Genomic DNA, 19006 nt, shown 5'->3' on the forward strand with positions numbered 1-19006 from the left:
GACCCATGGCCTATAAATAATTGATGTACAGTCACTTGACAGTAGCTCGGGTGATAAAGACCAGATGTGATCCACTGAAACACTGATTTGATGATGATTGAGTCAAATGAACACTTCTGATTAGATTGACTCTTTCTTATTGAATTTCCGATCAGAGGAGTTGGCATTACCCTGTTTATGATCCGGTATGTTTGTAAGCTTAAGAGCACAACTGTATGTTATACTCTCTTCCTGATATTCTGAAGAAGGAGAGTTCTTCTTTAATATTACAGTCTCATAAAAATTGCATCAACTCACCAAGGTGAATGAGTTCAGTTAACAAATCCATCTTCATTACTGGCACACTTTTGCCAAAAGTTGTATGTGGGACCTTGTATGTGTACATGTCACAAATGGCCAGTATTGCAGTGCAGAGCATTATGACATTGATCCATTGATTGAATCAAACAGTATCTGTGGTGCAAATCAAACTGCACAACAACCTGATCATTTTATTCAGTGTTGAAGCAAATGAGATCAACAAAATCCTGTAAAGAATTCAATCAATTACTTGAAACAATGCCTTTAAATTAACGTGCAGATACTGTGTTGGTTTGACACTTTGGAATTAATATTTTGGAGATATTTTCTGATCTAGTCATCATTTATTTTTCTCATGCGTTGTGTGTGTCATAGCTGTATTGAATCATTTCATGGACAGTAGTGAATAACACCTTAAAAGTTGACAGATTTTTGCACAATTTGGCTTTATAGATGAAGCACTTATTTTGTACATTTTTATTTCTAGCAGTCACTCTAAACAGTGACTTCTCCATTGAATTTCATTCAAATATATGAAGAATAATAAAATGATATATCGCTGTTTTTATTGAAAAAAAGTTAAACGTGCATACTTTACCTATCCAGTGTTTAGTTCATTGAATACTTCACTGCATGATTTCAAAAATGAAATCTAAAACAACCCAATTAAAACATTTTGCTTAATATAGCTACAAATGCATTGGATTAAATCTTGATGAATCTCAACCGAATTTTATCAAGGCTTGAAAATATTGTGAAAATTAGCCATCAAAATGTTGCAGCTCAGTGATCTTTAAGAATTTGATTGCTTTATCCTGCTATATTGTTTCCACTGATTTTATCTCGCAATTTGATACTCGCCATCAATGTGTTTTGATATAACTGTACAGCTTTACAGCTTGAAGTGTTAACACCAGTTCTGAAAACAGTGGAGTCTCTCCAAACAGACCAATAACAAATGGACCAAGTGAATATGCAGCTTGGAGAATGAGTGGAACAACAGACTAGGTCAGGGTGGGCAGCCTGCAGGCATCGCCATGTGTCACTGACCCATCAAATACTGTACCCTAGAGAACTAAAACACTTGGTTGATGCAAGCTGAAGATCTGGGCTGAAAGATACAAAGATATCATCAGCTGTCTTCAGTTTTCTCTCAAGCTGCCACTGTCTGAATCTTCATGTAGCCCTTAGATACTCCCTTCCCCTATTTCACTGTTCTGTCTCACCACATGTGTAGTGTTTTTAAATGGTGCCTTTACAATCTTACATAATCCAGTATTGATGAGCACAATATGCAGTGGTTAGCACTCACACGTCACATAATGAGGCTCCCTTGTCTCGAGTCTGCATGTTCTCCCTGTGGGTGTGTGGATATCCATCTTCCTCTTGGCTATTCAAGGATCTTTATGTTCCATCCATTCATGTTTATATTGATTTGATCCAACTTAGGGTCTCACAGCACAGAAAGACAGCCACACGCACTCACACTTAGTAGACCATTAGAAAATACAAGCTTTGACGATGGAAAAACTCAGGATAGGGTACCCATAGAGAGCTTGATATTTATGCTAATTAGGTTAATTATTGCCTTTAGGTGTTGGTGTGAGGAGACGTTGTGCTTTGTAAACCATGATGACCATGTATGTATATGTAAACTGCCTTAAGTATTCAGCTGGAATCAGCTTTAGCCTATGCCAAACCAACTTTGAAAGGATGGATGGTTGGATGTGTGGTACCTTGATATTTACACCAAATTAAGACCCCGCCCACCCACAACAACACCACCACTAACACTTTTCTGTCTAATGACAAACACTTGACAATATTACTCTGTTGAATTTTATCAAAGTTTATTTGATGAAGAAGTGCTGAGAAATAGTGCATCCTCTCATACCTCTCATCAACACTGGGACACCTCCCCCCTGAGCAGGTGCTGCAGGTGCTTAAAAGATATAGTTAAGCTATAAGCTTCCTCCCCCTGTTAAATAAGGTATTCCTCTTAGTAGACTGTTGGGAGGTGGCAGAGCAGAGGAGTGTGGCGAGGCTTAGTATTGTTGAAGCTAATAAGAGGCTCTCTCTCATTATTTGCATGTGGGTAATTAACAGTGGTGGTTTGACTTGTCTGTCTGATTGCCTCTTTAGTTATCTCTTCAGTAAATGGAAGAGTGTTGGATTGGTGCTGTGGTTAAGTGTTAATTAAAAGATAATATTGCGGGGAAGTTTTTGCTGAAGATGGTTGGCAGAGGTGATGCACTCACCTATAAAATATAAAGCCCTGTTGTCTTTTTTTTCCCCAACAGTCACGATCATCTAAAGCACCAAAGAGTTTTCTGCACCATGCATTCACAATTTCTTTTTTTTACCACCTCCTTCATTTGAATACATAGATCTTCTTCACTTACACATAAAACTGATGAACTTCAGCTTTATTTTTGTTGTGTTTTTCCAAGGATTATTCTTGTTTTATGTCAGATTTAGGGTGTGTCTGATTTTTAAGGGCTTGTTCTGTCTTGAAGCACCTTATTTCATTTCCAGATAGTCAAATTTATCTTACTCCTACATTTAGCAATTTTGGCTTATTTTTTGTGTCTACGCTGCCATCATTACATGATTGGATGTGTTTCAGCTCAAATCGTATGTAGCTCATTGACTCAAAATATGGAAAAAAAACAAAGCTCACCTCCAAATTCTAATAACTATTGACTGAGAAGGAACAAAATCTGCAAATACAAATTAAAAAGTAAGATACTGATAGCGGATTGTGAATAAAAGAGAAGATACTAATAATAGTAATAATATTAATAAGAATGAAAAAAAATTGCAATTTTAGACGAGATACTACTTAAAACTAAATATTAACATTTGCTAATTTACAATAATGTTTGCTGAAGGACTCTTTTAAAATCTTTATTTATTGAAGGCATAGCTACTCAATTTGTTAATTTACTCAGTTTTCTCTTAGTTTGTTTGTTTTGTCATTACCCTCTGACCCATCGTTTTGTTCTCTTGAATTTAAGTAGTATTAATACCAATAACATCTGGTTCAGTTTCAACCTGACTGCCGTTAGGGTGACAAACACGCCCAAATGAACAACATTTTGTGCTAACATATATACCAGTGAAACTTTTAAGAAAAGCAGAAATTATTCGCTACAGTTGTTTATTTTTTTTCTCTTCATGTGTGTACAGCAGGCACCTGACAGAGTGGGTCAAAGCGACGCCGTCTATGAGGTGATGAGTCTTCAAAGAGAGGCAGAAAAAAACAATGCAGAAAGCAGACAACTGGTCTCACCCACTGAGGAAGAGGAGGCTGATGAAGGTATTGTGGTGTCTTTATCTGCTTTCTTTACTGTTTTTTTTGTTTGTTTGTTTTTTTTTTTTAGATCAAACCGGACGTGTGTGCCTAACTTTTACCTAAATGCTTGCTTTTCAAAGTTTGATTGGAAAATGCCACTTTGGGTCTTCGCTTCATTACTGTGGTCTGTCCTCTCATCTGATGTTGCACCGCCCACAATTTGAAAAACACTTGGTCACATTTTGGGGGAACTTTACCTCTCTAAGCATTCCACCTGGTTATGTCAGGCAGCCATGACAGTCTCCAAAAAAAGCAACAACAGGAGAAGAATTGCTGTTACAACAGCAAAAGCTGTTGATGTATGAAAAGAAGCTCACAATCATATACAGTTGTATGCCTTAGCTGCCCAACTGAACAACGGAGACAAAAAGGAAAATGCCATTACAAATACTTTGCTTATACCTTTTGCACCTTCAAAAGATGTTAAAAAAAAAAAAAAAAGTAAATAAAAGAGTACGCTTGGTAAATAGCTTTTTAGTGGGAGTAATATATATTCAATAACATGTTTTTTATATCGACTGACAAAAGCGCCTCATCCAAATGAAATTTTAGGTCCATATATTCAGTATAAAATAGAGGTTTAGCAACACATCGATTGGGAGTTTCTTTTGCATGCCCTTGTCACATGCATGTGGATACTGTTTGGTAGCAAACATTGATCAACAATGAAGTCTGATTTTGCTGAGGCACATAAACACCAGCAAGCATGTACATTTCTGTGTGTTTGACATTGTTTGTATGGCTCTTGGGTAAGTGAATGTGGCAATTCGTGTGATTTCAGTTGTGTAAAATGGGTGTGATTCTGTGTTTTGCGACAGATTTTGTCTATGTGCGACACTCTGTGCAGCAACAAGCTACAGGCACAATCTCGGGGGTTTTGGAAAGTTATTTGTGTGATTATGCACGCTTCTGTATTTGCTGTGTGTCAAGCGTGTGGAGCTTCACTGCAGTGCTATAAGCCAAAAATCCTGTTAGGGCTTGTTAGTTTATAGCACTGCAGTGTCAAACAACCCCTCACAGACCCTTTTTGAGGTGAAATAAACAGTCTTCTTGAACCAAAAAGAATCTACAATAGAAAGCTGTTCACTAAGACCTCCTACGAAAGTACAAAGATTTCAATATTATTGCTGGTGGAGACAAAACTTCATGCTTGTTGACCAAATAAAAGACAAGCAAATAACAAAAAATATCAAACAACTGTTACATTTTCTTCATTCCAGATGCAATATTTCTCTACAGATGACACAAATCTGGATGGTATGACCTGGCTGCTTTGCATCCTGATGAAAACAGCTAATTTATTGAATTTCAATTTCACCAGAGTGTGTGGGTAGCCACAGTAAAGTGGCCATTTACTGTGAATAGCAGCATTGTCCAAAGGATGGAGGAAAAAGTGCAGTAACATTAGCGACACCAACACTGGCTGCAGGACCCCAGTGGTCCCAAACATGACCCAGTTTTAACCCAGTAATGTAAACAGGACTGGCATGTCCAGCTGGCCACTGGCCTGGTAGTGCATGTTTTGCAGATTAGAGTTGGCAGCAGTTCAGACCTCATGCTGTATTGTACAGGTGTGGATAAAGATGCACACTCTTATGTTCATTTAATTGAAGTATTTATGTCAAATCAAATCAAAGTTTTGTCATAAAGTACTTTTCATATACAAAACAATTAAGTGTTTTACTTAATTAAAGACAACCCCTTGTGCCCACCCGACCGCCCATGCCCCATCAAAACCCCCAATTCTCTCTAGATTCTTAAGCACACACTCACATAGATTCTAAAAAATAGTCAGTAAATAAAATTGAACATGAGGTTAGGTGCAGGTGAAACTGGCGAGGAAAATTATAGAACTAAATAAATCAGCTAAAAGCAAAACTGAAAAGGTGGGTCTTGAGCCTGCTTTTAAAAACTTGAACATTCTCTGCCGCCCTGAGGTCCTCTGGCAGACTGTTCCATAGGTGAGGGTTGTAGTTCTGAAAAGATGCCTCACCATGAGTGCATGTTCTGTATTTAGGAATTACTAGTAGTGCACCAGAGAGTGCAGATGTGGATGTGTACATATTTCTATAACTCCTTAAGATTTTCTCCATCTAAACATCACCGTGTCATGCACCTTTGCTTCTCTGTAGGAATTTAAATTTTAATCGAGAGTATATTTTTCACTTGAAATATATTATCATAAATTTTTTGTGAAAAATGGCCTATAATTTTTTTTTAATGTAAATCCCAAGTGGTCGCTTCATATTATCTTACAGTATATGTTTTAAAACTAGACAAATGTCTGAAGTCCTATGTACTACAGTGACCAAAACACATCATTGCAGTTTTGACCCTGCTTTAAAAAAAATAAAATGCAAGTGTAGAATTAAAAAAAAAAAAAAAATTAAAATTAAAACATGAAATAAAAAATGTATTAATATAAAAACCTTGCAAACCTAACATAGGATTTTTATCTTAATTTTCCTAGTTAATTTCCTCTCCTGCCAACAGCTTTCTGCTTTTTCACCTTGAAGCGCAAAATTGTATTAACAGAACGGGAGAATTATAGGCGACTATCCCACGTCTGTCTTTGATTCAACTAAAGTCACGAGTCAGCCGCCAAGGCTCGAGGTGACAGCTTTCAGCCAGCACCGTGGGAGCCATTCAAAGGGCCCTTTCTATAATGCCCCTCTCCTCTCCCAGAGCTGAAAATTGGAGCCGCTCAGGGCTGTGGAGCTGGAGGTCAGTCTGATTGTGTACAGAAATGAATGCACTCCAAGAACAGATGCCACCGCTGTGCATACGCACATTCAATTCATGTGGATATTTTTTTCCCCCATGGACACTCTAATAGGACTGCAGTCGACGTTCTCTTTCCTTGCCTTTTCTTTCACAGCATGCTTTATGATTGTTGTGGGGTTTTTGGTATAGTTTCAAATAAAGTCAAGCTCACATACATGTACAAATAATATCTTCACATGGAAATTATTTTAATACTTAAGTATATATATTGATTTGGTTCTTCTGCTTCATAAATTATAATCATCTCTAAATAATCCAGTGGCAAATCTTTAAAGGCCAACCAGAATAATAACCAGTTTTCTTAAATCACTTTACTGCTGTATAATAAAATGTTTGAGTCAAAATTGAAGTTCAGAGTAAATCATAAAACCATCATCAATAAGTTGAGCATACACAGCATTCACAAAAGTCAATCAACTGCTTCAAAGTAGTCCGGTAGTGGGTGTGAAGTTCCTTTCCAGACTAAAAGGTAAAAGGTATTGGCCTTAGTCTTCACGGTTTCTTTCATCACCTGGTAAGCTGGTAGTGACACTGGGCTCACGCTTTCCTGCCACGTGGCCTTTGCAAATCTGAGGACAGAGGCAGCAGCTTTGTGTTGGGGCCAGACCATTTGAAAGGACTCATCAAGCATTTATAAAGTGCTGAAAAGCTCCTGCTGAGGCAGTGAGGATGTATAGGAGCAGCAGTGCATTGAGCATAGTGGCTGCATGTGCAGGAGGAAAATATCTTAACTCATTAATAAATGTCAAGGCCTTCGTAGTCTTCAGTGGGAGTAAATGATTCCTTTCAACACTTACAAGGGCTGTTTCTGGTGAGCTTTGTTCTCAAGATATCAGTAAAGCCCAGTGCCGTTCCCTGAGAACTCCACAGCTTCTGTTGTGTTACTTTATGGTTTTTTTCCTTATCAATCTTGCTGGGATCACTAAGAGCCTTAAAAAATACAAATTGTCTAAATCTATCTTAATCAAGCAAGCCTTCAGTTTCTTCAAAGACAAAGGCAAGAAACATTTATTTTGTTATTGAGTCTCTGCTTTTCACATCCTTGAATTGAATGATAAAAATGAATTGCTTTCATACCAGACACAGCATCATCTCTTTTTTCATATTTCAAACCAATAATGAGTCCTTAGAAGTCAGAATCTTTTTTAACTATTTTTCACTGTCTCCACTGTAGATGCTATAAAAATTTTCTCTAAAATCACATTTATCTCATTCTGTCGGTAAACGAGCTGCAATTTTCAAAGCGATGTGTAGTTACTTTGTTCTACAAGAGAACAAAATCTTTAAAACCCTATGCCTGTATTCAAACAACCTTATAATTCCTGATTAATACATGAACGTGTCCAGTGTTTTTTAGATTCTGCAAACCTAATGCACTATTGAAATTAAAATATTATGCTGCATTGATCAAAATTATGAAATCAACATAGAAAAGCCATAATTATAGCTGTATTGTCCAAATTACTGGTAATTGGAAATTTCATAATTGTTATTGACATTTTAAAAAAAATATTTATTTGTTTTTGAGCGGTTACTAAAACTGTATCTACATTGTGTCCTTGTGTGCCTCAATGTAAGCGTATCCTTCGCAGTCACATCTGTTCTATTAATGTCCCCATAGTTTTATCGGGATAGTTTACCACATCTACCTCAATTATTCAGTCATGAACTTACATCAAAGAGTTGTGGGAAGATGCTCCACAATTAAGTGGGTTCAATCAAACTGTTTTAACCAAACAGTTTTTCTTAATCTTGGTGTCTAAAAAAATATATTACTTTGCACAGGAAACAGGAGTTTTCTGAAATAGTAACCTTTAAGGCAATAGTTTATGTTATACTATGACTCCACTGAGAGACAAATAACAGTCTTGTAACTCTCCAAATATTTCATCCATCCAACCATTCTCTGTACTACTTTATCCTGTGCAGAGTCACATGGCACTGGGGCCGATCCCAGCTGGCTTTGGCGAGGGCAGGATACAGCCTGGACTGGACGCAAGTCCATCGCAGGACAGAGACAGACAGACAAGCACACATACTCACATTCACACTAATTTATGTCAGCAATTAACCTCATATGCATGTTTTTGGACTGTTGAAGGAAACAAGAGTGCCCAGAGGAAGCCCATGCACACACAGGAACAACATGCAAACTCCACACAGAAAGGCCCAGCCGGTATTTGAGCTGGTATGAGGGGATTCTAACCACTGTTCCATTGTGTGATGGGCTCTCCAACAGTTTCATCCATGCCAAAAGCAGTGGAGTGTTCCACTGGAAATGTTTCAATTCAAGCTAATTTTTAATAAGCAGTTACTAAATCATTACAAAAATGTTGACGATACATTTTGTTGTTGTTCTTTTTCTCTCTCGCTTTTTCGGAAAACACCTATCAGTTAAAACAGCATCATCATGTGCTTGACATTTCTATAATGTGAGATTTTTTTGCATCTATGTTTGGTCTCGTTGACCGTGTCTGTGCTGAGATAAATTCATCTCTCCAGCAGCAGGGCAGGCCACGCAGTCATCAGTGCTTCTGCATCCAAACACAAGTAGTCTGATGGTTTGTGAGGTAGACAAGTGGCAATCAGCACAGCGAGCATGAATAATGAAAGGTGTAGGCACCCCACACGCACCCCTGCCTGTTGTTAACCATGTGCTATGTGTGTATCATCATGAGCAGATTTTAAAATAATGCACAGTACAAACGTACAGACTTCATATTTACAGGTTACAAAGTAGTTTTAGCTCGTGTGCGTGCGTGCGTGCGTGCGTGCGTGCGTGTGGCTCTCATTTTCATTTGTACTGTATTTCTATTCAAATTTCATGAGGTAAGACTGCTTGAGGTCCATAGCTTGCCAAGATAATTAGTCTATACTGCATGCCCTATCACTTTGAATATGCACTTAATTAGTGAAAAGAGAAGCTCAACAAATGCAGTTTAATTGTGGATGCACTGTTTGTATGAGTAACTGTGTATGGAAATCATGTTCGCAAATTTTATAGGTGTAAGACATGATCAGTTTCATGTTCTAAATGTGCAACAACTATTTGTCCTGTGTTTTGCAGAGAGTGACAGTGAGCTCTCCAGTGGGACAGGAGATGTCTCCAAAGATTGTCCTGAGAAAATACTGGAGTCCTGGGGAGGAATCCTGAGCAGATGGTATGTCTTCCAAAGAAACATTAACACTGAGAAAAGCATAAACAATAAGTTTGAGTGAGATGAGAACAGACCTTGGAAATCAGTAATAGAGGAGGATGTGGTACAGGTTAGAGAAAAAAAAAAGATGCACAACTGGATGAATCACAGTGCAATTCATGAATAGTAAAGCCTTTAGCTACTTCATCTTGTGCAAAAGCACTAGGATGTGACACACTGATGCTGCAAAGTAAATCAAGCACAGCCTGCCTCATAGAGAATGTGATTTGCTGTACTAAGCCAGGATCTCTTTCATTATTTGCTGTTTCATCCTAGTTTATATGGATTACTCTCTTGAAGCTGAAACCTCGATGAAGTATGCAAGTCATATTAGATGAAATTTGTGTAAGATGGAGAAAAAAAATCCCTGTGAATGTTTACATATACGTGTGTGTGTGTGTGTGTGTGTGTGTGTGTGTGTGTGTGTGTGTACACACACATACACAAACACACACACACATATAGATACACAAAATCACCACAAAACTTTACACATACATCTTTTTTGTACAGATTATTAACTGAATATAATATATTGTGTGCTTTTCATTTGCATTCAAAGTCTATTTTCTTGCTGTTGCATCAGCACAATGAAGTGCAGTTTATTAGGAAATGGCTTTCATATGGCCTCAATAAATGCATAATGATGAGATTTCAAGCATCATTAAAAAGAGCTGACAGTGTGCTTTCAAAAGCGGAACATTTCTTCACGTGGGAACACAGTAGAAATGCTGCTAGTGTCCCATGCTGCAGAGATATACTTGCTATTGTTTGTTTGATAATCAGTAGATTTGTATTTGATATGATATTCACTTAAAGAGTACTCTGATGTATTTAATAATGTGAGCAATAAAGCAATCAATCTGAAATTGCACTTTTGTTAATTGTCAATTTTTTGTTTCCAGTTAAGCATGTCCAATAGATTATACAATAAAACAAAATTTTGATGCTGATAATAATTATAAAAGTGCTGTCAATCGTCAAACAAATTAGTCACAACTCTGACCACAAATAATTGCTTTTAATGATGTCATTTGGGAACTTATGCACACAAAATCACCAGTTTTATGCACAAAAATGGCTTTATCTGAAGCTAACTCAACTGGAGCAGTTTCACATTAGAATACACTGATAAATGTGGAATTTGAACCATCCAGCATTTAAAGTTGAACAGTTCAGAACACAGACGGTCATAGTAGGATAACTGTAACATTTACAAACTTCAAATGAAGAATCTAATCCTCATAATTCACCTGAACTGCACAGGGATAAAAAAAGCAACGTCCCAGTGACAGTACAATAGGGTTTTCTCTCCTCTTTCTTTTCTCTGAGCCATTTGCTGACCCTGACCCTAGTTCTGTGATTAATCACAGTTTTATGTATATTATTCAAATTTTATGTATATTATTATAATGTAAAATGACTAAAAATAAATCAAAATTCACATTCGAAATTTAAATGGAATTTTAATACTTTCTAAAAGAATCGCTTTGCCAAAAGTGTATAGATATATGAATAAAAGATCTTAGGATTAGTTTTCAAGTAAGTAATTAGAGCTGACTGTGTTTAAAATCTCATGTATTTCATTCATGCTTAAAGGTGCATTAAGGAGTTTTTCAACTTTAAAAATACTTATTTTCTACCATAAATATGTTACACATTTTTAATGATGTGTACAATGTGCCCTGACATATTCATTGCAAGTACCTCTAACAGCGCTAAATTGTCACTTGAAAGTTGCAGTGCCGGTCCGGCACCAGCATTTTTTGGGGGGAGAATTTGAGAGGAATGTCGTAATGCGTGCTCAGGCTGGTTAGGTTTCGTTTTGTCCGCCATTACTCCGCCAGATGCTTAGTGAGCAACAACTGAGCAGGATCTTCCAGAAAGTAGAAAAGACTGGCTTCTAGCACTGCCACAGCTCCAGCACAGACCCCACCAGGTAAAAGAAACTTAAATTTTACTCGAGCGCTACTAAACAAGCAAGGAAGGAGTTCCCCTCTTCCGTGCACGCAAGCCACAGGCACGAGTGTTTCACTAAGCTGCATTACGCCCAAGGCCTGCAGGGGCGCTGTTTTGCATAAAACGTGCAAATTCCTTAATGCACCTTTAAACAAGACAAGCGAGATGTATTTGTTTTTTCCCCTCTTCTTCAATTCAGGAGAAGCAAACATGGTTTTTATTTCCTTTAGATTATGAATAAATAGCCTACAACTAAACATGCTGCACTATTCTGGGCAATCAGGAAATTCCTTTGCTTGCCTTTAGTGCACCGAATAATGAAGGAATAATCAAGAGCCAGGCTCTGGAGCACAAAATAAACTTTTTAAAAGTGATACTTGATGAATCAACAAGTATCACAACACATTTTATAGAAAACCTTCAGATTGGAAATGGTATTGATCAGATTTGATGGATCACCCATGTTGTTATTTCTATTGAGTGAATATTAAGGAAACACCATCATATTGAGGCATCAACATTTTCAGTTTTTGCCAGAAAAGAAATTTGATATTAAAAATGATAAAAAGAAGTATTTTTGATATAGTTAGTCACAGATCAAAAGAAGAAGAAGAAGAAGAAGAAGAATCACAACCAATTATTTTTTTCAGGGGCATCTTTAGAGATAATAACCATTAATACCAATTAACCATTTTGTTTGAGGAACCTGTGGCTTTTATTCATTGGCTGTATGATACCTGTAAATCTGCAAGTCAGCACTGCACTGCGTTTATCTTTTGTATCCACTGTCCGTATGCCATCATGGAGCACAGAATTAAAGAAAAAAAATCATAATCTGTACAACCACATTTCAAAATAATGAAGTTGTGTAACTCAGCCGGTTGGTTTTCTCTGTGTATGTTTGCGACTGTACCAGGCATGGGAACCTGTCCACTCGTCCAAAGGGTTTGCCCTCATTGGTCCGCAGTGGCATTCCTGAAGCACTCAGAGCTGAAGTCTGGCAGCTGCTGGCTGGTTGCCACGACAACCATGACCTGCTTGAGGACTACCGCATTCTCATCACAAAGGTAAATACACATGGCATCAGCTGCGTCAGAGAAGTTTCATTTATGATACAGACTCTGATGCAAAGTTTGTGGTTGTCCTTACCAAAGAGGCCGACATGACAACAGTGTAAAAACTCTAAACACTGTTACACACACATACACTCTCTCTATATTAACACAATTGCTTACCATAATGCATCACATGTTAGTTTGCACACCTTGAATCTGAACGCTGCCAGTATTTTAACTCTCTTTTCTGTGGATGGTATTGATGCCTTATTCTACCAATTCATTGTGGGAATAGCGGTGAGATCAGGTTGCTGTCATAAAAGTAAACGAGACTCCTTTTTACATAATTGTTTGTGCACAGTGATCCGTCTTACCACCATCGCTGATACTGCCGTTCATTAGAGTTGGTCTTTTGAACTGTGTGTCAAGTTGGCGCACATTTTAATTTAGTAGTGACATTTAATTTCATGCAGCGCTGTCTCAGGACTATTACAGCTCGTGCTGACTCTCTGGCTTCCAACAGAGCTTGCATAAAGCCAAACTGAATTTTTGAACCTTTAGTACTCAACTGCTGCTTTTTCGGGAGACATTGTTTGCAACAACCTACTTGGTGTCAATTCATCGATTGTTATTGAAGCTGCATTCATACAGGTATATATGAAGCACTGGTGTGGTGACACTGTTCATATTAACTGTTGACCTACTACAGGATTCACTTATGTAGTCTTTTTTCTTTTTTTTTGGGGGGGGGGGGGCAGTACCCAATCCCTATTTGCTTTGATTGTTCACAAATCAGCAGCTGTCTGTGTTACACAAGCCGTTAGATGTATAAAACAAAGGAGGCATTTAGCATTCTGTCTTTCAACATCTTTAACCCAGGTGAGCTTGTCAAAGAAGAATAACTTAACAGCAGTAACATAAATGAAACTGGACTTGACTGGTCTAAAGCAAACAAACAAACAAAATAACGCAAACTGACCCTGTGAATGAGTATTCAGTGTCCACACCACATATGGCCGCTACTGTTCTGGGGAGCGATGTTGACGGTTGAATTCCCAGCAATTTGGAACAATGTCTATTCATACCATCTATGTGCATATCCCATAATGTCAGTGTAACTTTCTACCTCAAGATATAATCATAAATTTAAATACTGTATGATGTAGAAGATAATGCACAAATGTTCATTTGCACAGTTTCCTCTAAAGATGAGGTTTTAGTGTTTTTGTTTTAAATTATTTTCTTATCTGTCACAGTTGTTGAAAATTGATTCATTTATGTGGTGAAATGTGAAATATGTGGGCTTTATTACTTTTGGTATGTATGATATTTTCTTGACTCTCAGCAATCACAAATAAATAAGTCACAGTCACAGCTAAAGGGGGCACAGACAGAGCTGAGGAGAGTACAGTGTCAGTAAATGAAGTGTGTCTGTGTTAGAGTTAGTCATATAAACACATTGTTTTGTATCATCATTTACTGAATTGGACTCAAGCTTCATGTAATTTTACCAGATGGTGATAACTCTGAACTAGTGGTACACTGGGATGTACGACCTGTTGAGAACAAATCATCGGTCCATAAATCATCGAATCTTGACTATTTTGATACTTAAGTTTTCTGTCAGACTGTTTTTTGCAGATGTAACTTTTAAAATGTATATTGTTTTAGATGTTTGTTTTAAACAGTAGCTGTCTTATTGCTTAGCTCTTTATCTATATCTATAGTGAAAATTATAATTTCCAAACAAGGATGAAAGTCCTGGACCGACCTGAAGCTGTTTGGAAACCAGTAAAGTAAAAAAGCTCTCTGAACCACAAAGCAGCAGCAGCAACAGTACAGAGGATTGGCACAAGCAGTCCGGGCAGAAAGAGATCCTCCCTTTCATAGATAATCACAGTGTCTTTTTCTGCCACACAGAAGTGGATGAAACGATCTGCCTGAATCAATAAGTAGAGAGAGAGGCGATAGATGGAAAAAAGAATAACTGATGAAGGGAAGTCTGTGGACCTTTTTATACATATATAAATATAAATATAAATGTGTGTGTGTGTGTGTGTGTGTGTGTGTGTATATATATATATATATATATATGAGTCTGTAGTGACTGATTAAAGATAGTACACAAGGAATGAGTACAAATGTGACAGAAGCTGGCAGATTTGTTTTCTTTCACGCCTTTCTATATTTTTCACCTTTAACCTTCTACATTTTTCCCATATTTAACTTTCGTTATTGGCACAGTTTTCTTCCATGATTTCAGAGGGTTTTTCTTTGTTATTCTTCAGCTTATCCTTGTCACAGTCACTGACTATGTTGGATTAGTGCTATATCTCAGCATGGCTTTGTTTAGTTTTCTTTTTTTTTCTTTGTGCCATGTTTTTTTCTTCTCACTCCCTTTCTTTACTCCTTGGCTCTTGTTACATAAGACTGAGCTTCTGCACTTTAGCTCATTTATCATTTATTCTCATTCTCCCAGCTATGCCACACCCACATATTCTGTCTTGCTGGAGTAGTGATGGTATTGATAGGCGGTTAGCTAGGCTATTAATAGCTGCACCAACTGAATGGAACTGAGGGAGGATGAAGGAGGGAGGCAAAAGAAGGAGCTGAAGCAAATGACAGCAATGGTGGAGGTGATGTGGAGCTTATTAATGTCTGTTGTCTTGGCTCAGTGACAACGCTAATGCTGATTGAATTGTAAGTAATTGGACTGTCGGTCCTAAAGAGTCGCATCAGTGCTGTGAAACACCAGATGTCCTGCGGTAAGGATCCACAGACACATTTTTGGACTCTTGAGCTTTTTGCTAATGGGAAAATCTAACCTGGTAATCCATGGTAAACCATGTGGCCCATGGCTGGGTAGTTTGATATCACTGAAGACAAGACACACACACACACACACACACACACACACACACACACACACACACACACACACACACACACAGCATGGCCTTAGGGCATCTGAGACATTCACAAATAACTCCTTTCTCGGCTGACACAGCACTGTGTTCGGAGTCCCGGGTTGAGGGGTTGCTGGTGACATTTGAACAACCTTTTCATATCCCTCGAGCCGAACAAGCCCAAGGTGTGCTGCCACGCTTGAACCCACTGCTTAAAAAAGCTCAACCAGCTATTTCCAGACTGTTCAAAAAACCAATCTCTCTCTCACAACTCAACCAGTGTGTCAGCAGAGGTCAGGGTGTCTCCCGGGATTCAATGGTTACCACCAGCTTAAAACAGGGTTTTCACCACAAACCTCAGATTGAATATTGCTGAACATCTTTTAGGATGTGGCCTTTTATCTTTTAGTCATCCCATTCTTGTCACCCTCGTAAAACAAATTCCTGCAAGTGATGACATTAAAAAAATGATCAGTATAGAGTCTTGATAATAATGGTATGGATCAAGAAGAAGCTGAGCCAAAAGGCGAAGCTCTCAATTTAGCGGTCAATCTATGTTTCCACTCTCACCTATGGTCATAAGCTTTGGGTCAAGACCGAAAGGACAAGATCCCGAATACAAGCGGCTGAAATAAGTTTCCTTCGTAGGGTGGCTGGGCGCTCCCTGAGAGATAGGGTGAGGAGCTCATTCACTAGGGAGGAGCTCGGAGTAGAGTCGCTACTCCTCCACATCAAGAGGAATCAGCTGAGGTGGCTCAGGCACCTCTTTAGGATGCCTCCTGGACGCCTCCCTGGGGAGGTGTCTCGGGCATGTCCCACTGGGAGGAGACCCCGGGGAAGACTTAGGACATGCTGGATAGACTACGTCTCTCGGCTGGCCTGTAAACGCCTTGGGATCCTCCCAGAGGAGCTGGAGGAAGTGTCTGGGGACAGGGAAGTCTGGGCATCTCTGCTTAGACTGCTGCCCCCGCGACCTGATCCCGGATAAGCGGTAGAAAATGGATGGATGATATTGATGACACATTGGTTCCCAGTTGGTGGTCCACAGTCCTGGACCTAACAGCATCACAATGAGAAATGAGAACATAATTTGCAACGAGGTAAAGGACAAAGTGGAGGATGCAGCCTTTTGTTGATGTCGCTTAGTTTAGCATATGCGTAATTTTCTCTTATTGTCTGTGAAATTAAAGTCTATACAAGTCTTATTTACATATCACTTTAGGTAGGAAAACAAGGCGTGTGTCAGGCCCCAGCCACGTTACCAACTCAGCAATGACATTTAACGTGTGTGTACAATCAAAGGAAGCATCAAGCATGCAGGCAGGCTGGAATAATATGACACCCACGGCTGTTAACCCACATACAGACAGATACATGGAGTGCAATGTACATAAGATAGGCTGCCATGGTAACTGCAAGGGTCTGTGGACTTCTCTTTGCTTGAATTTGTCTCCATGACGATCCTGGGTCTCCTTTCACCTTTGTCTCAACATTCGGCTTTAGTTAATTAAGTACTTGATATTTGGATAATTGGAACCTGGGTAGGTGGCTGAGTCTTTATGCATTTAATTCACTACTTTTTCAGCCTTCTGGCAACGAGTGCAGCCATCACTGTACAGTGAGGGTACATGGCAGTTCAAATATTTAACATTGTCACTCTTCTGCATATCTTTTCTCAGTTGCTGCATTGATATGAGGAGTATTGAGTCACACAATCAGAATGTGTAAGAACCTTTCTTACAGTGTGTCACAAAAAGAAAACTGTGATACAAGTTCTTTGAATATGAGAGAAAAAAAAGTAATAACTCATCCTCACATTGATTTTGCTTTTTTAAGTGATCTAATTCATGAATGCCAGTAGACATCAAGCAATAAGACAAAAAATACCCACCTTATATATTGGCTCATGGTACATTTTCAGTTGTAACTGTGAGACGTACAAAACCATCAGGAAGTGAAATGGACCTTCTAACCTAACTGCACTGCATGTTTGCAGTACAGCCAAGCAACAACACCTCCATTCTCCAACGCTTACAATATAGGTCTATTCACAGCAGCCCTTCCCTCTCCAATCTGTGTCTCCATAATGCATCCCCTCATCCACAGCAGGAAACCAGTAGGCTCTATTAAAGGACACATTGCTTTTCATCCTCAGATTCAGGAAAATCTATATCGGGAAATGAAAAACCAACCAACGTTTGAGCTTTCCTCTTCTTGCCATAATTTGGATTTAAATTGACAACCTAACTGGAGTTTTTGGATGAAAATATAAATGCAGTGAGGACAAGACATTTGACCTGGTTTAAAATATTTTGCACTCACACAGTAATTAACAGCATGTGCAGTATATAAAATTATATGTACTTGACAATCTTTTAGATTAGGGCAGAATTTTTGGTGTTGCAAAAAAAGAAGAAGAAAAAAGTCATACAGAATATGCAATTGTGCGACTATACAGCAGTGAGTGCTTGGATGTATAAACACCCCTCCCTGTAGTGTTGGTGATTTGACAGCTTGCAATGAAGAACTTGAGCCTACAGCCTCGTCTTCGGCCACAGCAGTGGACTGTCTAAGCCCTCACACCGACTAACCTCACAGCTGGAGTGCTGCCCTGCTTCTTTCTCCTCCTTCCTGCAGAGTTGCTCTCACTTGTATCTCCTAGTTTATTAACTCTGTAAATGATCAACATGATCAATGGTAACAGCAACCATGTTATTTAGATGCAGTTTAACCACTGTTTAGCATAATCAACTCGAAGCTCCTAAAGGGATAATAGTGTCACCTATAAATGTATAATGGATGGTGAACAGATGCCAAATGACAGAATCATTTCATGTTGCATATTTCCACTGTACTGTTAAATATTTAAAAAAAAAAATCACTCTTGACCTGCATTTTATACAGTATGTCTTGTTTAATAAATACTTCACATCAATTTATTTCAACCGAAAAAGTAAAAGCATTAGCACTCTCGCCTCACAGCGAGAAGGTCCTGGGTTCAAATACCAGCCAGGTCTTTCTGTGTGCTGTAGTTTTAATGTTCTCTATGTGTGTGCATGGATTTCCTCTGGGTACTCTGGCTTCCTCCCACAGTTCATAAACATGGATCTGAGGTTAATTGGTGACCCTAAATTGCCCCTAGGTGTGATTGTGAGTGTATGTTGGCCCTGTGATGGAGTGGCGAACTGTCCATGGTGTATCCTGAATGAATGAATGAAAGGTAAAAGTGAAGTGAAAATATGCTGACCTGCTGACCCTCTGTACATGGTTTATGGATTCATTTGTGATACACATTATTTCTTGATCTGCCTGGTTCAAGGACAATAGGATTTTTAGTTTTAGTTTTTTTGAAGATGAAGTCAATAGATAAATAGCCGTTACATAAATATCAACTTCTGTTTGCTAAGCTGGTTTAGATGTGGTTTGTTGATCGTGCTAGCTAAAGGTTAT

The 19006-nt window shown here is 38.5% G+C and overlaps 1 protein-coding gene across 1 annotated transcript in view; it reads left to right on the forward strand.

Moving 5' to 3' along the window:
* The window catches only part of rabgap1l (RAB GTPase activating protein 1-like), a 115470-nt gene that overhangs the window by 20752 nt on the left and 75712 nt on the right, over nucleotides 1-19006 (forward strand). Inside the window, exons 11-13 of the mRNA XM_030083963.1 lie at nucleotides 3490-3619; nucleotides 9507-9600; nucleotides 12512-12662. Of these exons, the coding sequence (XP_029939823.1) occupies nucleotides 3490-3619; nucleotides 9507-9600; nucleotides 12512-12662 (375 nt within the window). The remainder of the gene's footprint in view (nucleotides 1-3489; nucleotides 3620-9506; nucleotides 9601-12511; nucleotides 12663-19006) is intronic.

Source organism: Salarias fasciatus, chromosome 23 (assembly GCF_902148845.1).
Source record: "Salarias fasciatus chromosome 23, fSalaFa1.1, whole genome shotgun sequence".
NCBI classification, from domain to species: domain Eukaryota; kingdom Metazoa; phylum Chordata; class Actinopteri; order Blenniiformes; family Blenniidae; genus Salarias; species Salarias fasciatus.